General features: G+C 44.8%; 1 protein-coding gene and 2 long non-coding RNA genes across 3 annotated transcripts in view; 1 reads left to right on the top strand and 2 right to left on the bottom strand.

Moving 5' to 3' along the window:
* Window positions 1-895: 895 nt before the first annotated feature.
* On the bottom strand, window positions 896-18,756 carry LOC132425697 (uncharacterized). Its single transcript, XR_009519476.1, has 3 exons — window positions 18,526-18,756; window positions 2,033-2,131; window positions 896-1,641 (listed from the first exon to the last, which is right to left on the bottom strand). It is a non-coding gene; the product is annotated as an uncharacterized lncRNA (long non-coding RNA).
* A 241-nt stretch (window positions 18,757-18,997) lies between these two features.
* LOC132425698 (uncharacterized) lies at window positions 18,998-20,690 on the bottom strand. The gene is made up of 3 exons (XR_009519477.1): window positions 20,566-20,690; window positions 19,956-20,135; window positions 18,998-19,358 (listed from the first exon to the last, which is right to left on the bottom strand). It is a non-coding gene; the product is annotated as an uncharacterized lncRNA (long non-coding RNA).
* The window catches only part of GASK1B (golgi associated kinase 1B), a 40,120-nt gene continuing 38,781 nt past the window's right edge, over window positions 20,164-21,502 (top strand). The window contains exon 1 of the mRNA XM_060011927.1: window positions 20,164-21,146. Coding sequence (XP_059867910.1) covers window positions 20,237-21,146 — 910 coding nt within the window. The 5' untranslated portion in view covers window positions 20,164-20,236. The remainder of the gene's footprint in view (window positions 21,147-21,502) is intronic.

The following is a 21,502-nucleotide window of genomic DNA, read 5'->3' as shown; positions in this document are numbered from 1 at the left end:
TTTTCAGTATCTTTCAAGTGATGCTGGTTGTTGTCACTAAGCGTCGCTCAGTCATACAACTAAGGAGAAAAAACACTTTATTGATCACTGTTGTATTATAAGAGGCACAGGCTGGGTTTTGGGAAAGCAAAAGAAAACCAAATATGTGTGTATTTCATTTTTAAAACACTGATTTTCTTCCTCTTTGATCTCAAGAACGTTCTATGTTTATAGCATGGAAACGTTTAAGCTATAAACGTTTTTCTGTTTTGCAATTAGATTATTTCGTGACTTCTGCATATGGAAGAGGATATCATACAGATAATTAAGAGTAGACATTTACAATATAAGAAATTTGAAAAATAAATAAAATAAAATATAAGAAATTGTCTTTTCTTAGCTCAATCAGCCTAAGGCCACCAGAGACAAACCTGTGTACCAACTAAGTCAGCTTTACTGACTCATTGCCATGTGGGAGACTGCACATCCAAGGAACCATGGGGAGTTTCACCAAAGAAAGGAAAAAAAAAGAGTTACTATGGGATTTTGCAAGAGTGGCCTTTAGGTGCAGTGTAAATGAGGTGGTGTTTTGATGGGCTCCAAGAAAAGTCAGGCTGTGTGTAAAGGGGCCACCATCAATTCTGGCCTGTGAAGTGAACCCACAGTTATGTTTTCCTTGGAAACAAAGTTAACGTAGATGTCAAATGCTGTGTCCAAGACCTGCTTGCTGAAACTCTGCACATGGACTGCCAATCAAGGCTGCTTCAGAGTATCACAATGATTAAACTCCTCCAGACCAGAGTCTGGTGTTTTATCTTTACTGAAATAATGTCAAACAGAAATGTTTCTGATAGTTCGTGATTTCAGACAATAAGAATTCTCAGTATGAAATCCATGGTCACCCCAAGAATTGGGCTGTTACTGCCTTTTATGGCTGCAGCTTGTATTGGGAGAATTACTGTTTTCTGATAAATTCTCACCTGGCTTTACTTACAGTTCTGATTCTGGATTGACGAATGGTAAGGAAGATATTTACTCTCTACATTCAAACCAACTTTTAGGTTTTTACTCTATATTATTATAACATACTATAGCTCAAAATCTTGATGCATACGTCATTCTCCCTTCCTGGGTTATCTTGGTCAAGACACCTAAGGAGTTTGTACCTCATGTTTTAAATTCATAATATAAGGAGGTTGAAAGAAGTCCTCACCAGTTGGTTTATATAAAATTTGACCTCTTTTATTTTTAAAGCTGAAATTACAATGCCTCCTGCAGTATGTTTACAAGACCTCAGCATCCAAGTTCCCGCAATTACGTCTGCCAGTCCCCAAAGGGGAAGCCTCCCAGGTGATCATGGGGCCCGTGTGACATTTTCATCTTCTTCTTTTCCTGTTCTAGTTTCCCTAGGTTACCAGCTACCAGCATCACAGTCGTCAGAAGACCTCTTGCTGCCGTGACTGATGAATGTGGCACCACCGCTGTGCTCATGATGCTGCAGCTCCTGAGGTGCTGGGCACCGTTAGTTCTAGAAGAAGTTCGGAGGAAGTCTCTCCTCACCATGATGTCCTCTGAGCCTTGAAGTGGTTCTGCTCCTGCTGGGTCTCTCAGCAGAGCAGCTTCTGCCTTCTGGGCTTCATCACCTGCACGTGATTCTCAATGCTTCAAACAAAACAGAATCAAATAAACAAATCAACCAATAATAACAATAAACAAAGGATGTCAATGTTCTCAGAGATGGAATTCATTCTACCTTACATGGTGACTGATCAAACCACAACACCTGACTTCAGTCTACAGGTCACTGCAACTTTGTCACAGACAAAGGACTTGTCTTAAGTGTGTGTGGTCAAAGGGCTCATTTGTTGATTTTCTAAAAACGAGGTAATTTAAACTCTCCATCTTTGGAGACCAAAAACTTCTCCTAGTATCACATTTAATTAAAAGTTTTACTTGATTTTACTCATCAAAAATATAAAATCTCTTGAGTCCAGGGCTTAGCCATGATACCTGTCGTGTACATAATCTTTACCGTGCCCGCCTGTGAACGTACATGGCCTCTCCACTTGCTTGTTGGTGTGAACGTGTGGTTTTTCTTCAACAGCGTTTCCAGTTGATGGATTCACAGGGTAAGAGGGAGGCAACATGACACCTGTGGTGGGAGGACAGTGGGGCAAGGTCAGGGGTGTGCTGATGGGTACTCTGACAAGAGCTGGCAGGCGCTTGGGGGGGGTAGAAACAAGTCAGGAGAGAAGGTCACTAGTAGGGCCCTAAAATGAAGACTTCTGGATGGAGGATAATGATACTAATGATAAATAATAATTATGGAGTGTTTACCATAGGCAGGGACTGCATGAAGACCCTTCTCTGCATTATTTTGTTCAGTTCTTAGACCAACTGGGAGCGTTACACGCTATTATTACCTCCATCTGATGGGTGACGAGGCTGAGCAAGGTTCAAAGGTTGATTTGCTCAGATCCACACGGCGCATCAGTGGTAGTGTTAGTTCTCAAGTCAAAATGTCTCTGATTTCAGTGATTTGGTTATTCATTTTTAATATACTTTCTAAAGTATTATGAGATCCATGCCTCATTCTGACCTCTGTGAAGATACCTGAAATGTGCATTCAAGTATCTGAAACAGGTAAAAAAATATAATGTATCTATACACCTTGACATGTATGTTCAAAAGCTCACGTCTTATGACCACCTCTGAGTTGGTCACTCTGGCCAAAAGTGTGGGGCACTCTGACCGGCCAGTCCTTGCTCATCCACTTCTCCTGTGTCTGTGAGTATGTCAGACGTAGCTGTACTCGAAACCTGGAGACTGTGATTAGAAGGGATATGAAAATACATTCTGAGAAGACAGCATAGTAGCTACCACAGTTCACGACATCGTTGCTGGTTCAAGCCTTTCTTTGATTCCATGCAACAAGAAAAGCCATTTTTTGTCTGAGCCAGTTGAGTTATTTCCTCCTATTTGCCACCAAGAGTCCTGATCTCATCTCTGTTTTTCTTCTTAGGTGCTTATCTCCCTGCAGCATGCTGTTTACCAGATCGCCCTAGTTGGAGGTGTGGGGATCCTCTTCCATTTCTCCCTATTCCTCCTCTCCCTTTATCCAGAAATGTGAGAATTATCCTCCATTTCCCCCTATCCCTCCCTCTCCATATCCAATCAGATATCCTATGGCAGTTCTAACTCTGAAATGTCTCTAAAACCAACCTCACTCTTCCATTCCTATGGTCACAGCCATTGTTCACGCCTTCATCATCTTTTGTTTGATTTCCCCCTTGGTTAGTTTTCTTACTTCTAGTCTTGTTTCTTTGCACTCTGCCCACCATCCTTCTGTGAAAGTGAAATGATCATGTCACTTCCCTGAATACATTTTTCTCTTGGATCCATTGCCAAGAAGTTAAAAACTTCCTGGTGACACGTTTGGGACCCTTGTGAACACTTGCTGAGGATGACTCACATGGTCCTCGTGCCCAGGTCTCAGCATCAGCTCCTACCTATGTATCCTGCTACTTGGCTACTGTGTTATCTTGTTACCTGGGTCCTATTCCTTTCAGGCATTGCTGTCCTGGCCCTAAACTCTAATCTCATAATTAGGTGACTTTTATTGGCTCTTGGGATTCCTTGATATCCTGACTCCTTCTGTCTTTGGTACTTAACACGTTTCCAAACCTGATATTATCTATAAATGACTTAGGAAGCTTTTAATAAGCACATAGTTCCTTGACTCAACCCAGATACACTGCATCAAAAATATTTTTTGAAATGAACTCCTGGAGATACAGAGGCAGACAGTTTGTAGAAGTGGTCATTTGGCAGACACCAAGCTTGAGTGTGTTTGCTGTTGCCGGCTCTCGGGGTCCTCTGATGCCTCTTCTCTACACTGGCTGAGTTTCTTCCTTTACCTACTCCAGAGACTCCTGATTGGCTGACCTGCCTTGGAGTCCCCTCAGTTTACATCCTGGTCATCTCTGCTCTGGACCCTCATGCCATCAGCCAAGAATCAGTTATTTCAACCTCTGAGCTCTCCTATAGTTATGTAGTCCCTTCATAATTCCACATCCTTGGATTTATTCTGTCTATTCTTGCTTTATCATCCATACTTCAACCTCTAGTTCAAGTCTAAATCACTTTTACCATCTGCTTTGGCCATGTCTCCAACCATAAATTCTCCTCCTCATTTAGGGGCCCCAAATACTAGGTAGATAGGTAGATAGTTAGATAGATAGATAGATAGGTAGACAGATAGTCACTAACCCTTTAAAATTATCATAAAGGTTCCAGTTAGTGGTGAGGTGCAGCTGATGGGAGACTGTATACATCTCTCTCAAACTCCATATTCAATAAAATTACATTGTTTGAAATTGAATATTTACACAGAAATCAGCAAATACTCAGAAAATCCTACTCCCCCCTCCAAGGGACTGGGAAACATTTCCCATCATACCACTATTTCCAGAGTTAGACCAAGCTGTGGGAGCCCTGTGCCAACCTGCAGTACCTAACACAACACTTGCAGGTAAGACATGTGTACCATGAAAGCACAGGCGGACTGAGCCTGGACAGGTGGGTGGTTAGTGTTCTCTAGATCTTGAAAAGTAGAAGAGCGAACTCCTTATATTGCTCCAATCTGTTCACCTCCTAGACGATCCCTCTCAGCTAATGGCAATTACGTTCACATGTCATTTAAGCAATCTGTACATCAAGTTCCTCGTCCATAAAATGGGGATGCTAGTAACATTTATATCATAGGGTTGTTCCGAGGATTACATGAGCTGTGATTGGCAAAGGGCTTAGAATAATGTCTGGAATAGTTGTGATGCCCTGAAATAGTATGTGAGTATTTAAATAATTGCTCAGAGTAAAACCTGTGGAGTCAGCCTTGCTCCGTTCATTCTCTCATATCCTAGATTCGAAACTCCAGGAAATCCTTTTACTTTGCCTTTTAAAATATACATCTGGATCTGACCTCATCTTACCACCTCTCCTGTGACTACCATGTATCAGGGCTCCATCGTCCCAATCAGAGCTATTTTGATTGTCTGCAGATCCACCCCCCACCACAATCTGTTCCTGAAACAACAATCAGAGCGATGATTTTCAGTCATTTTTAGACCGCATCCGCTTCTCAACTGAAAACCCTCCAGGGCTCTCTAATTCCCTAGGGTAAAAGCCAGTGTCTTTACAGTGGCCTTGGCTTTGCTCTGAGCTCTCCCGGGACATGACACCGTCTCAGTCTATCCAGTCAGGCCGTCCTAGCCATCCTAGAATGGAGGGGCAGTAGGGAGTACAGTAGGATTGTTAAAACAAGAACAGGGGAGAAGGAAGATGGACACAGTGAAGCAGTGGGGGCAGGCATGAAGGGCGGGGTTTAAGTTGTACAGAGAAAACAAGTAAGAGGTAGAGTAGGAGCAGGTCAGGAATTTTGTCCAAAGCAGATCAACTAAGAGCTTGATCTGTATCCAGTCTCTTGGAAATAGGCTTAGTACGAAGAAAGCAAGATAGCAGCCACAACTAGTACCTGCAGAGAACCTGGCAACCCTGAATGCCCCTGAGTCCTGGGTAGACATGGGTCAAGTGTGGTCTGGCTTTGTTGTGCAGTATCAGAGCTGGGGACCCTGTGCAAGTCTGGACAAAAAAATATTTCCAAATCTGGTGGTATGTAGAATACACTCCACTAAGAATATTGACCTCCTCCTCTCCTAGAAAAGTGATGGGAATTGAATGTTCCTTGGGAACACTGGGATGGGTTTAGGATGAGGGCAAAGTTAACACAGCAAAGAACAAAATCGTGGCAACCAAGGCACTTGGGAGAATCAACCTTGATCCAGCTCATGGATAATCTTCCTTTTCCTTGAGACAGAGAAAACATACACCAAGAACAAATATACTGTGTCATCTTTAAGGTCTCATCTTGATAAGGTCGGGATTATAAACCAAACAAGCAGATAATCAAAAAGAAAACAAATATAAAAACATTGCACTAAGGAAAAGATCCCGCAACAAAACCTACTGGGATTTCAGCACAGAATCAGGATGGGATCCTGTCTGTTTTCTTACAGACCAGCCTCATCTTCTGCCTTTTCTCCTCTTCTGGTACCGATCTCTGTCTATTGATCCTGTTCTGGTCTGTACATGTACCTTTTAGGCTTTGTGTCTCATCCATGAGCTTGCTGTTAGCTGCCAGTACCTAAGAGTCAATACCCCTATGATGACTTGGATGTGGCTTGTCCACTGGCTACTTGCTTTGCTTACATCCCTATGCTTTAGGTCCTTGATGGTACAGTAGGCTCTAGTGTTGTAATCTTTCCGCTGCTGCCTCTTTGTCCCCTGCATCCACCCCATCCTGGTTTTCTCCAGACCACATCCTTGGGTTAACCCAGGTTACCCTCAGAGATACACCCACAGAGGTAGACTCTGTGCAAACACCTCAGGACAGGATAGAAAATTCCATCATAGCACATCCAGGTACCAGATAAAAGATTCTGGAGTGCTGACAAGGTCAAAGCTTGGTCTTGGAAAATTTGTTCCAACTGAGGATTTAGGACTTGGTGATCAATCATTTCTACTCAGCAGCTGAGGCTGCTGGTTCCCCACAGAGTTCTCGTAGCCAGTGTGCCCTCCCGCAGCCGCTCAGAGTAGAGGAGCTCAAGCTTAGAACTACTACAGCTTCCTCCAGAGAACTGCCCTCGCCTTTGGCTGAGAGGAGCTGCCCCTCCCAGAGAGGCTTGGGGCCTTACTCTCCCCTCCCCCATCAGCGCACCTAGATTAGATTTCAAATCTCACGTTTTGTGTAGGTGGAGTTGGGGGGAATGATGCTTCCACCACATAATCACCAGGTAATGTGGTTATGAGTCTGTGACTTTGTGCTGATCGTGTGCTGTCAATTAAAATGATCCTTCTTCCGACCTATAAATAAAATCTACCTTGTGACTTGGAGTTTTTTGGTCAATTCAAGCATTAATAACTTTCTCTAACTCTGATTAGGGAATTATTTCCAGATGAGAGCTCTGATACATCTTCTTGGACAAGCTGTCAAACCCACACTTCATCAAAGGTGCCTCACCCCTGTGATGACTTGCATCTTTTGGAGGTAATAGATCTTTAGACTTATAAAAGAGAGGTAGGAGGTGGTGTGTGAGTTCCTCTCATCAAACTGCATTGATGTGAAGCTCTAGAGAGAGGTATTGGATTCTGTTTCCATGGCAACTGCTTCACTGCTCAAGGGGAAAAACAGGACAGCAATTGAAGTCTGTATTAATAGCAGCTCTAAATATAATCAGTAATGTGTTGAAATCAAGTGAAAGGACCACAAAAAAGCAATAGGTAAAACTTACAACCATGCAGGGTGGGGTTGAAAAATGAGGTGTTGTACAAATATTATTGCAACTACAATATGCTTTAAGAATTACAGGAATGGGGGCTTCCCTGGTGGCACGGTGGTTAAGAATCCGCCTGCCGATGCAGGAGACACGGTTTTGAACCCTGGTCCGGGAAGATCCCACATGCCGCGGAGCAACTAAGCCTGTGCGCCACAACTATGGAGCCTGTGCTCTAGAGCCCGCGAGCCACACCTACTGAGTCCACGTGCCACAACTACTGAACCTGTGTGCCACAACTACTGAAGCCCACATGCCTAGAGCCTGTGCTCCACAACAAGAGAAGCCACTGCGATGAGAAGCCCGTGTATGGCAAGGAAGAGTAGCCCCCACTCGTTGCAACTGGAGAAAGCACGCACGCAGCAACGAAGACCCAACGCAGCCAAAAATAAAATAAATTCAAAAGACTAGACTTAAAAAAAAAGAGAATTACAGGAATGGTTGGTGACAAATATAGTTTTGAGGAGAATCAACTATTATTTTATTTGCCCATTCATTCAGGTGGATGAATCTGAAGCTGTAGAATCCTGATCGTATGTCAGCCACGAGTAGGATCTGAAGGCACAGAGGTATGTCAGGACTCTCTCTCTCTTACAGGCTCTCATGGTTTTATGGGGACAATAGAAAAAAACCTACTGTGATTATAACGATGCTTTACTCGTCTACCCAACACCATTCTAAGCGTTTCCCACCGTGTAGCAGTCAGGAGGTTAGGGATTGTATGGGATTAATATCACACGCAGCTCCAGGGATAATTCAAAGTCATTTACTATAGTTATTGGTTCAGCAGTTCCTGACCTCCGGTTCGCAGCCCCTGGTGGACCCCATGGAGCACCTGGCCTGACCTCCGGTTCGCAGCCCCTGGTGGACCCCATGGAGCACCTGGCCCTTACCTTTGACCCCGACAATGGGTGCTGCTTCCTGCCCTTCTTCAGGCCTGCTCTGCACACTCACGGCCCAAGGTTGCCCAGCCACGTGCCCAGCCGTGTGAGGGAAAGGCAAAGGCAGACTTGGGGTCACCGTCTGTGACGATCCTCTCTCCTCAAACCCAGCGCCTCTGGTTTCGCGGACCCCACATGTGTCTCGGCCCGTGAGATCCCTGCCTTCTTCTCGGGCCCTTGTTGCCCTGGCCACAAGTTGGAAGATGCCCACGGGAGACTTCTGAGGTGACGCGAGTCCCCTGCGTGTATCCCTTTCTAGGGATTCCAGCTGCTGCAAACCATTTGTGCTGGCTCTCCAAGGCCTTCAAAGGATGGCTTATATGTGTTTACAACTTTTAAAGTTATTTTTGGTAGAAGATTTCATTCAGTATAAGCTACACTGTTGGGCCCAGGGCTCAAAATTGTATCCATTGAGTTTTAATTTCTATTTTCATTTCTAAATGTTACTTTAAAATTTCTTTTAAATATGTGCTCAATCATTTTGAATCCCCTCTTATTGCATGCTCACTTTGTTGTCCCTTAAACATTATTTATATAGTAGATACTAAATTTATCTTTGGTTTCTAATTCTAAAATTTCTCTTTTTTTTGAATATTGGTGATTTCTGATAGTCATCTCATATAAACTGATATTCTTTTGTGGAAAATTTAAATTTGAGAATTGTTTCTTTTAGAGAACTTGCAAACAGTGGTTATATGTTTTTCCTTATTTGTCCTGAGTCTAGGTTTAAAGTACGAAGGTCTTTGAGAGTAACGGCCTCTGACACAATGCTGAAGCAGAAGTTACACATTTTATTCTTGAACTGTGTTCTCTGTGGAAAACTTAGAAAAGTGATAAAATGTTTAGTGATGAACTTAGATTCACTAAGCTTCTCAGACAGTTAAAAGCTTCAGCTGTTGAAGTTCCATACTCATCTTTTAAATGTTTTAAAATTTATTTAAAAATTAATATATTTTAGAGGGAAAGTTATTCACCTGTTAGCTAAAATTCGACTAATTTTAAAGGATTTTCTTTTTCTTAAAGAGAAGGACAATGTCTTTTTTTCCAAGGTCCAATAAGTGAAAATAAGCTTTGGTTTGGTTTGAAACTTACGACAGATTGGTAGTTGAATTCTTCATCAAGCTAAAATGAATAATCTATAAAACTAATCAAAGTCTCGTTCTGCCACTTGGCAGATGGCAAATTTGGCCTGATTAGAATTGTCGTATTTGAGGCTGTGTGTAGGAGGGATCTGCTTAACTGTGTTGAGACCAGACAGGATGGGAAGAATTTGGGTCTGAAACCAGACATTATGTCTGGGAAGGTCCTAAGGTGGTGGCTGGGGAAGAGGGTGGAGAACAGACAGAGCTGAAAGCTCTTGGGGAGCCTGGCCTGGAAGATGGGATCCCAAACTCCCCTTGACGGCGAGATCCTAGAAGAAGGTCAACCCTCTTCTCCACAGCTACATCCAAAGGAACTCGACAGTGCCTGTCACAAAGTACTTGCTGCAAGGATATTTTAAATGAAAAAAGCAAAAAGACTAATGTAGGAGTCTAAAGATATGGCAACAGACACCTCAGGCTCTGATAACCCCTTACAAGTGTCTGCATAGGAGGGAGAAACCTGCCTGGAGAAGGACTGTTTAAAACCATCCAACAACTCGGTGACTCCTCCCGTGAGCTGTGAGCAAAAGGCGGTGGTCAACTCTGAATCTCTTTCTGGCCATGATAAGTAAACATTTCTAAGGTCTATTTTTCCCCACCACAGTGTCCTGGTAATGACTGAGTTAACTTCTTTTCGGTGTGCTAAGGGCTTTTATTTATTAATTCATCTAATCCTCACACCAACCCTATGAGGTGTTACTATTAAGAAAAGTAAAACGAATATTAGAGTTTTATACTTCTGTCATCAGTCATTATTGTTCTGGTAATATTGTTCTGGAGGTCTAACCAGCTGGAAGATGTCAAATCACCCGAGGGGAAGTCCTTCCCGGTGTGATCCACACCGTAATACCTTGTATGACAAACGCCCCGTGATGTCAATTACATTGCTAAAGATCTCCTGACTGTAGCCTCCCAGCGGTTACCAGAGACTAATTTTAAATAAAAGCAAAAATCACTGAAGGTTTGAATCCAAAGTAGCCAGCAGAATGTACCTGATTATCTTTTTTTTTTTTTGCGGTACACGGGCCTCTCACTGTTGCGGCCTCTCCCGTTGCGCAGCACAGGCTCCGGACGCGCAGGCTCAGCGGCTATGGCTCACGGGCCCAGCCGCTCCACGGCATGTGGGATCTTCCCAGACCGGGGCACGAACCCGTGTCCCCTGCATCGGCTGGCGGACTCTCAACCACTGCGCCACCAGGGAAGCCCACCTGATTATCTTTTAAGTCCTTTGCTAAGTATAGAAGGAAATAGTGATTCAAATTCTGGATAATTTGCTGGATTAGTAATTCAGTAAGATTGATGACTGGTTCTTGAACCTGAAACTAAGGGTTGATCAATGTTTTACCCACTGGTGTTTTCTTATGGTCTCCTGAGAGAGTGCTCAGTCTTCCGTGTCATCCTTGCAAGAAAAAGAGCAGGTGAATAAGCCATGACCTCTGTGGATCGAGCACTGTGCTAAGTGCTTTACGTACATATAACATAGAATTCAATTGTTAGAACAACACTTGAACTAGATACAATAACCCCAGTTTTTCAGATGAGGAAATTGAACAAAATGAACTTTCTTGGTCTCTTAGTCCAGGCTAATCAGTCTATGGTAATAAGAAATTACCATAGACTGGGTGGTTAAAACAACAAACATTTCTCATGGTTCTGGAGGCTGGAAGGCTGAGATCGGGGTGCCAACGTGGCCGAGCTCTGGTTGAGAGCCCTCACCCTGGTTGGCAGGTGGCTGTCTTCTGGCTGTATCCTCACCCGGCCCAGAGCAGAGAGAGAAGAGACATGCTCTTCTGTCTCTTCTCACAAGGGCACTAACTCCACCACAAGCGCATCACCTTCATGATCTCACGACCTCCCGAAGGCCTCATCTCAAAACACCATCGCATTGGCCACTAGAGTTTCAATATGTGAATTTTGAGGAGAGACAACATTCAGTCCACAGCACCTGCCAAAAGCACCTCGCTGAGGTAAGAAAGAGTATTTTGTTTACAAGTTCCTCAGCTCCACTGAATTTAAATGCAGAATTATTGTCATCAGCTCTACTGTCTGGCTGTTTCTATGTCCTAAGTAATTAGTGCAAAGGTAAAGCAAAGAGCATTGCCTTTGAGCTGGTGATGACCTCAATCAAGGTTGTCTTCATACCCCAAAGACCTGCAAAATAATGTGCCTTTTGAACCAAAGCATTGGTTATTTCCTGTAGGGAAATAATTGGGGTGTGTTTTATTTAGAGAAGCAACATGTTCATTCTTATAAAAATAATTGATTTTCTTCTACGTGTACAGTGCTTTGTATCTGTTCACCTTTTCAACTGCAGAACCCATTCCAAGCTTCTTACCAAAGTTCTTTGGCTTATAATTTTTGGCTACGATACACATTACATGTGGCCATGGGAGCCTGAGGACTGCCTTTCGGAAACCACTGTGATTTTCCTGTAGAAGGTACTTTATGGACGCAGAACTGGTGATGGCCTGTAGAGGATCTGATTTCTTTCTGGGATTTTCCTCCACACTCAGCCACGAGGGCTCCTGGTTTTCATTCCATGGATTGTGAATGGCAGAGTCTCTCTCCAATTTCTTCTTTTCCCGGTATTTACAGGTTATGGCCTTGCCTTGAGCAAGGGGCTCGAATCGTAGGGCTGGGTGGTGAAGGCGAGTGGCAGAGTATGTGTTGTAACCTGTTCTCTGTGTGTTCTAATCCAATGGATGCAATGTCTGGGAGGAAATAGAACACTCTTCATAAAGGGAGAAGAGGTACAGAGCGGCCTCACATAACGTGGTTTTGAGCCTTCTGAACTTCTTACTTTATCCTTCCTCTTTTGGTATTTTCCTCTCCTCTTCCTGGCCTGTCCCATTCTTTTTGGGGCTTGTCCACCAGGGCAATGGGTCTCAAGCATAGGCATGCATCAGATAACTGGAGGGCTCGTTACCATACAGATTACGTGGCTTCTCCTCCAGATTTTCTAATTTAGCGGATCTGGAGTGAGGTTGAAGGCTTGCATTTCTGATAAATTCCCAGGTGGAGCTGATACTGCCGGTCCAAGGCCAGAGTTTGAAAACCACTGGTCTAGGGATTCTCAGCTGCCCACTGGCAAACTGCCGACGCCTGGAAGTGGGACGGGGAGGATGGGCTCTTCCCTGACCTTGCACCCCATTTCCTGCCTGGAAACCAGTGTGTACTGCTAGGGCCTCTGTGTCTCCGAATAAAACATGAAAATCCCTCCATCAGGGTTTGCCTGTAGTTCTTTCCTGGGGCTTGAATGCATAGGGTGGACGGGCCAGATACAGGACACTAACACATTCTGTCTTCTAATCCAGTTTCTTTATCAATTTATAACCGTGTGTGCGTGGTTTTCAGAGCCCAACAATTTATCGGATGTGTCACACATGTCTGAACCATCGTGGGGAACACAACTGAGTCTCAAAACGAGACACCAGTGTAAAAACGACCCCAGATTTCTCTCTTCTTTTCCTGTCCTTTTAAGGTGTTTATTTATAGCTCCATTTCTAATGTGCCCAATTTAATCTAGGATCGCCAGGGGGCCTTCCTTCCTTTACTTGTACGCCACCAGCAGCTTATTTCTTTGACACCAACTTGGTTTCGGGGAGGAGAGGAGAGATCCTTCCTCTGCACTAGTTTCCTGCAAGGAGCCTAAGGATTGAGAGTGCTTTATCCCATCTTCATCCCTCCACACAGGCTGAAAACCACTGCTGCTTGGGGCGTTCTGTCCTAAGACAAGAACGACCCAGGGCCAGCGTGTCTGTCCGTCCTGGCTTCCCTGGGAGTGTGGGTTGGAAACAGAGAATTGAGGCTTTCAGTATCCACGGCTGAAACAGAGAAACTTAGTTGTCTAGACTGTCTGGGGCTTTTAGAAGGAACTTGCCTCAGACTTAACCTACTTTCTCTGTACTCCACAATGAGTCTGTGTGTTCTTGGGTTTTAGAATTATAAAACAGATGCTGACTATTATCACATGCATAGATCATCTAATTATCTAGAAGTGAAATGACAACCCTACAAACATCTGTTGCTTCCAATATGTGTCAACTTGCCTGTCATATATTTTACCTGTTTCCTATACTATGCTGTGTTTCTGGAAACATTGCTCAGTTTCTGGGCATGTGGTGGGACCATCCTAACACAAACACAACTTTAAATAAACGGAACCAACATTCCTAGGGAGATGAGGCTAAAGGGATTGTTGTGGGAGATTTCTACACCGGGAAAAGGCGAGGTTACTCTTCACCAGATATAACAGTAGACAGAGGGGAGGAGACCCAATGCAGTGAAAGGCCAGCCTGTGCATCCCCTGGAAATAGGCCTATTGGTGCTCTCTTGGTCGCACGTGAGAGATGGACCTAGGACACTCAGTGTCGCTTCATAGATGGGTGAGTCTAGCTTTTTTTTTTTTTTTTTTTTTGCGGGCCTCTCACTGCTGTGGCCTCTCCCATTGCGGAGCACAGGCTCTGGACGTGCAGGCTCAGCGGCCATGGCTCACGGGCCCAGCCGCTCCGCGGCATGTGGGATCTTCCCGGACCGGGGCACGAACCCGTGTCCCCTGCATCGGCAGGCGGACTCTCAACCACTGCACCACCAGGGAAGCCCGGCAAGTCTAGCTTTGAGAAGACATGGGGTTTTCTTTGAAAGTACTTCTATTTAGACTAGGTGTGGTGGCATGGGTCAATAGGAGAAATGTCCTTAGCAGTGTGTCATCAGTGTCAGATAAAAGTGCACGTATCTCTACAACACATAACACAAAACGTGTAACTTCTTTATAAGGTTTTAAAGACAGATCTAAGCACTACTGAAGGAACCACCAACTTCTTGGTACCAATTAAACCCCTTTGTAACAAAATTTCAAAGCTTATCAGGCTAAGAGAGTTTCAGAAGCAGGTCAGGCCAGCTTGGTCCCGCCCAGGCCTGCTGTTAGGATGGGTAGCAAGAGTACTAGCAAATTCCTCATGACAAGCAGGTCAGAGGTCAGACCCAAGAACCGAGGCTAAGGCCAGGCTTATGATTCTAAGAGAGCTGTGGGTCCTATAGGTCAGGAGGATGGTGGGCAAGTGTTAGGGACCCTGGGGGCAGGTCTGGACAGCACAGACCAGGGATAGAGTATCCATCTGTGGGTCTATAGCCTACGTAACAAGTCTGGGTCAACCACAGCAAGGAAAAGCTTATACTTAGGTCTTCAGTGACTGGAGCCCTTACGTAATCCTCTGGTGGGTGAGCTTGTTCCCACGGTAGCAGCAAACAGTACACCTAACAGACATGGGGTAAGGAGAGTCCTTCCTACTGTCGGCCCTGGTCCTGGACTTCTCCCAGGTTGAAGGAGAAACAGCCTTTCCACACGTGGGTCTTTCCCTTGGAAGAACTGAAGGATTTAAAGATTATTTCCCTGACAGTAAAACCTAACGCGTGTCACTTGACTGTGAAAAGCTGTTAATTTGCCTCTGAAACTAGCCAGTTAACCTTTAGAAGAGTGAATCATAACCCTGCACACTGGACATTTTTCACACTATGGATTTCTGGGCCGCTCCTCACAGCAATTAAAGGAGAACCTCTGGGGAGCTGGATGGGACCTAGGCATCTATTCTTCAAAGTTTCAGTGATTTCGTTGTTCTTCAAGTTTTTAATTTAATTCTTGAATGACGAAAGTATCAGGACCTCTTCATTGTAAATAAAAAAGATGTGAAACATTGTTACTCTCTCACTCCCTTTCTGTATGGGGGTATAACGGCTATATCCACAATATAAAGAATATAAATGAATATTTGTTAAATAAAATAAAAATAAAATAAATAAAAATAAAAATAAATAAAAAAATATTTGTTAAATAAATATTTGTTTACCCACCACCTCTTTCAGTTTTATTAAAGGATAAGATATATACGGAAAAGTGTATATAGTAAATATAAATTTAAAGTGTAAATAGTAAATGGATAGCCAAGGAATTATTCCCAAATAAATATCATCTAGGTCAAGAAATAGAACATTAGGGAGTTCCCTGGTGGTCCAGTGATTACACTAACGAACGTAGTAAGGTAGATAGCTAGTGGGAAGCAGCCGCATGGCACAGGGATATCGGCTCGGTGCTCTGTGACAGCCTGGAGGGGTGGGATAGGGAGGGTGGGAGGGAGGGAGACGCAAGAGGGAAGACATATGGGAACATATGTATATGTATAACTGATTCACTTTGTTATAAAGCAGAAACTAACACACCACTGTAAAGCAATTATACCCCAATAAAGATGTTAAAAAAAAAAAAAAAGACTCAGCTCTTTCACTGCAGGGGCCCAGGTTCAATCCCTGGTCAGGGAACTAAGATCCACAAGGTGCATGGCATGGCCAAAAAAAAAAAAGAAAGAAAAAGAAATGGAACATTGCCACAAACCCATGTTACTTCTCCATAAAGATATAAAAAATTCCCGGTTATTTAATGGGCCACACCATTGTCTTATCGTCTACCTTTACACTTTGTTTTGCTCATAGATCTATTTTTTAATGGAGAGAGAATACTTTAGGCATGAGGTAATATTATCATATCAGTCTCTCTGAGCTAATAATATTCAGAGCAGTAACAAGTATTCTGAGTGCTCCATGCGTCCTCACGTGGTGTATGTGAATATCATATCGTGACAACAAATTTTCAAACCGTGACTCACTGAAGGAATTCAGGCTTATTTTTCTAAAACTGAATGGAACTTCGCTCTGGAGCCCCATGATACGTGACAGGAGAAAATACCTTTCTGTTCAGTTTCAGCCGTGACCTTGAGCAACAGATGGGAATGGTTGCACATTCCAAAGTGTGATGTGAGATCCCTGTGCCTGGGAAGGCGGCTGCTGTCTTGGGGAGCCTGAGGTTGCTGAGGCAGAGGATGTGACTGTGTCTGTTGGACCATTTGTGGGCGATACACACAGGCCCAAGTGAGAAAGCCAGCCTGCTGGTTATTTCAAATGCTTTCCAAGAAAAGGGCCTGAAGAAACAAGGTGATCTCCGCAGAATAGTGGGCTGCCAGATTCCAAGGGGCTGAGCAGACATCGACAGCCAGCCAGAGAGGCCACGATCTTCAAAGTGACTACACCTTCCCCCCTAGAGCGGACGCGCAGGCGCAGCGGCCATGGCTCACGGACACAGCCGCTCTGCGGCATGTGGGATCCTCCCGGACCGGGGCACGAACCCGTGTCCCCTGCATCGGCAGGCGGACTCTCAACCACTGCGCCACCAGGGAAGCCCTTGGCCATACTTTTTTGAGGAACAGCAAGCTGCCCGAGAGGGGAAATGCTGTAAACATAAAAGAAATGTGAACATCGCGACTACTACATAGAATCTAACTGTTGATTCGCTTATGTGCGTGTATGTGTGTGTCTGCGGCTCAAACGATGGAGAAATTTTAAAAAGTCGGACTACAGAAATTATGCCTGAAATTTTATCCAAAGGAGTTGAAAAGGGCTACTAGTGCCCAGAGTGGGTTTGAATAGGCAGTGGGAAGAATGATTCAAATTGTTTTCTATCTGCTGAGCCCTGTTTATCCAGTGTATTTGTAATATCAATATATTAGCTACACCCATGATTCCATGAGCTCGTTCCTAATTCTACCAGAGACCTTCCCCTTCGGCAGTGGTGACTCCCTGTCAGATGCCAGGGCTGGGAGAAGGGCCCCCAAGCAGTTCAGTGAGGTGTCAGGGGGCGAGAGGAGGAGTCCACCAAGCTTACTAAGCCAGACAACTCTTATCTACTTCCTAAGCATTTCGCCGCTAAAGAAACCTCTGGAAACAGCTAGCAGAGTTTTCTGCTTAGTAGAACCTGGCCTCTGCCAAAGGCTTACTTTTACTTTTTAAAGACTTCAGGTCAGTTATTCTTCTGAATACTGAAAATAGCAAGATAGTTTTACAAACTGGCTTGGTTATCGTTTCCTTTCAAAAAGTTAATATTTACTATCTAGAAGATAATTCTGGGCTCATGGAAGTGTGCTTTAAGAGTATTGCTACCATATGATCCAGCAATCCCACTCCTGGGCATATATCCGGAGGAAATCATGGTTTGAAAGGATACATGCACCCCAATGTTCATTGCAGTGCTGTTTACAAGAGCCAGGACATGGAAGCAACCGAAATGTCCATCAACAGCGAATGAATAAAGAAGATGTGGTACATATTTACAATGGAATACTACTCAGCCATAAAAGAGAATGAAATGATGCCATTTGCAGCAACATGGATGGACCTAGAGATGATCACACTAAGTGAAGTAAGTCAGAAAGAGGAAGACAAATATCATATGATATCACTTATGTGTGGAATCTAAAAAAAAAAATGATACAAATGAACTTATTTGCAAAACGGACTCACGGACTTAGAGAATGAATTTATGGTTACCAGGGAGGAAGGTGGTAGGGAGGGATAGATTGGGAGTTTGGAATTAACATATACACACTACGATATATAAAACAGACAACCAACAAGGACCTACTGTATAGCCCAGGGAACTCTACTCAATATTCTGTAATAACCTAAATGGGAAAAGAATTTGAAAAAGAATAGATACATGTATATACATAACAATCACTTTGCTGTATACGTGAAACTAACACAACATTGTTAATTGTCTATTCTCCAATATAAAATAAAATTAAACAAAGAGTATTGGAGAGCAAAGGAAATCAATTTGATGCTCAAGTTCTCATGCAGTTTAGCCAGAATCTATGGGTGCTTCTAGGAAGCATGGTCTGAGTCTGAGAGCTACAGGAACAGTTCTAGTATAATTTCTGGTATTTGATCACTTGGAAGTTTATCCTTTCCTTCTACACGTATTCCAATGCCTTGATCTTTTCCGCATTGTTAAATATAGTCTTTTTACAATTACACACCATTCTCTAATTCCCACTCCCTGCCCCCACGCCCCCATAACAACCTTCTTTTCCTGTGGGGAAAACATTCCCTGGCCCCTGCCTGCCTGCGTGCCTTCTAGACTCTATTTGCTGTAGAAGCAAAAACAATAAGTCTAAGTGAGACCCGGAGGTCATCAACCCCTGCCTTTGTGCCCGGACATGCAAGCCACCTAAAACAATCACTAACCTGTTTTTAAAAGAAACCTCCAATCAGGGAGAATCCACAACTTCTTTTTGTGAACTGTTGCACCGGGCAACGGCACACTATAAACGTCTCTTCCCACCGATGTGTACTCTTATCGGCCTGTTCTTTTTTCTCCCTCATTTGCATTAACCCTTTCTTGCCTTTTTCTGAACTTCTGGGCCTTCTCTTCTCAGAAGCGGTGGGAGGCCAGTGTTACTCTGGACACAGCCAGGATGGAAAGGTAAGTCCCTGGCAACGTTGCTGCTCTAATCCCCGGTGGCTGGGATGGACAGAGAGGTGAATGCCTTCACCTCATGAGGTGTTTATTTCACTGCTGCTAAGCGAACACTCTCTAATGCTTTTTAACACCAAAAAGACTGACACTTCTGAGTCTGTTTCCATGCAGGACACTAGAGGGCTCCCAGGAGTTAAAAATAAGTGGAAAAATACGGCATTTGCTTTTTTTTTCCCCAGAATTTAAAATTAAAGTTTATTTTTTACAATACTAAAAAAAAAGAAACCCTTACACATCTTAAAAGTGGGTTGTCAGCAGCCAGTGAACAAGTACCCGTTTTGCTTTGCAATCAGGAGTTTTCAAGGGAGCTTTGAAAGCAGAGCTGAAATATTTGAAATGTGGAACACTCTTGACCATGAAATATGTTCTACTTACATGCCTCAGCCTTTAATAGTTCTTTGCATTAGAGTCAGGGATTGCATTCTTCCTGGGGCCAAGCACGGGGCCAGCTGTGTAAGTAAGGTTGCTTTTTACCAGTTCTTCTTTTTAATAATGTGAAAAAGTAGAGCTAGAGGGCTTTTGGTTCTCTTCTTTCAGCTGACTTTGGTGAAAAGAAAAGGAATAAAGAACAGTTAGATGTGTGTTTTGTGTTTACGTGTGTGTGTGTTTCTGTGTGTGTGTGTGTGTGTGACTGAATAAACGTAATTGCTTCCGAGATACATGGGCATGTATGCCTTTGTATTATGAGAACCCTTAAAGTAAGATAATGGAATATATTATGAAGAAAAGACTGTACCATACGATTAAGAGAATATGTTTCTGAATTTGAATGTTAATACTTGGTGCTTCCGTCCAACTAGTTAAAGCAGGACTTTTAAAAATAAATAGAAGGTAGCTACAGATTTCTAAAACCTGTGGTTACTTTTCTTAAATTATTTCTGAATTTCAAAACGAAAAGCCTGGATTTGTCCAATTTTAATGCTTTTCCTTCAGGATCAAATTAAATGACTCTAGCTACAAGTTATAAAATAGTCTTGGATTTTGGTGGTTGGTTTTCACTAATTGAAACTGAATATCAAATCTATACATCTATCTTGTTTCTACTTTTTTTTAAACCTCACTTAAAAAATCATTTCGTGGTGATAGTGATGAAAGGAAAAGGTTCCGCGTTTTTCTTTCCTCTTGTGGAGGAACTGACCGAGTTTGAGACTGTGACTCAGTTCGCTCTGTTTCCATTCATTCCCAGGAACTAGCCAGACTTCTCCTCGGGGAGGCTGTCGGGGTTTAGAAGGTCTGTTGTGGCCAGTGTCAGAAGCCTGCCCGGCTCCATCACCGGCCCTTAACTTCCTCCTCGACCCACTGGAGACCACGTAGACACCTGAGTGGAGGCGACAGCTGCGTTCAGCAAACCATGCATCATGCCAGAAGGAGCCAACGGCAGACTTTAAACTCTGTGCAGCATGTGGACGAAGCTCAGAAATGAGCTGTCCGGACAAGCCAGGGCAACTCATAAACTGGTTCCTCTCCTCCCTGTGCGTCCCGAGGGTGCGGAAACTCTGGAGCAGCCGGCGCCCCAGGACCAGGAGGAACCTCCTGCTGGGTACGGCCTGCGCCATCTACCTGGGCTTCCTGGTGAGCCAGGTGGGGCGCGCCTCTGCCCCGCACGGAGGGCGCGCGCGCAAGGGGCCGCACTGGAGCCGGGCCACCGCCGAGGCCCCCTTCCCTGAGATACCCCTGGATGGCACGCTGGCCCCTCCCGAGTCCCAGGGCAATGGGACCACGCTGCAGCCCAACGTGGTGTACATCACCTTGCGCTCCAAGCGCAGCAAGCCCGCCAGCATCCGTGGCACCGTGAAACCCAAGCGCAGGAAGAAGTATGCGGTGGCTTCTCAGGCCCCGGGACCCGGGACTTTGGTCGGACCGTCCCTTCGGGCTCAGGAAGCTGCAAGGGCAGCTGATGCTGAAGTGCCCGGGCACGTCCGGGGAGGAAACCTGGCCAAGGCTGGGGAGCGACCCTGGGGGTGGATGCAGGGTGTGGGAGCGCAAGGTGGGGACGCAGATGTGCAGCTGCCCCGGGCCGAGGGAAGCAACATCAGGATCTACAGCGAGAGCGCCCCGTCGTGGCTGAGCGGAGAAGACATCGGCCGGATGCGCCTGCTGGCCGACGGCACGGTGGCGGGTCTCCAGCCGGCCCGGCCCAGGAGCAGAGCGCGCCTGCTGGTGTTGCAGGGGACCGGCCGGCCCGCGGGGCCCGCCTGCGGCCCCAGCCCCTGCGGGCTGCTCAAGCAGCCTCTGGACATGAGCGAGGTGTTTGCCTTCCACCTGGACAGGATCCTGGGACTCAACCGGACCCTGCCTTCTGTGAGCAGGAAATCCGAGTTCATCCAAGGTAACCGTTTCCCGGGCTTCTTGTTTGCAGCTGTTGCATTGGGCTTGATTTTCTCTTTTCCCTCAGCCTCTTTTTCTAAATGATTTTCTCCACCCGCCTTTCCCATTTGGACAGCAGCAGCACGTCTTTCCATACGCTTGGCATCCTCGATTTTCTCAGCTTTGGGAGGACACGAGAGTGCGCGGGCGATGCTGTGCTGCACACGCGAGAGAAGCCCCCCTGTGCAATCTGTGCTCTCCGTTTCCCTCGCCGCGCTTCCCGAAGGCTTATTACACCTGATGAAAGCCAGTGGCAACTGTGTGATCAGGAGAGAGAGCCGGGGTGGAGGCAGAGAGCTTGCTGACAGTCAGGCATAT

The sequence above is a fragment of the Delphinus delphis genome, chromosome 5 (genome assembly GCF_949987515.2).
Source record: "Delphinus delphis chromosome 5, mDelDel1.2, whole genome shotgun sequence".
In the NCBI taxonomy this organism is placed as follows: Eukaryota; Metazoa; Chordata; class Mammalia; order Artiodactyla; family Delphinidae; genus Delphinus; species Delphinus delphis.
The sequence above is the reverse complement of the archived record's forward strand: the minus strand, read 5'-3'. Positions and strand labels throughout refer to the sequence as shown.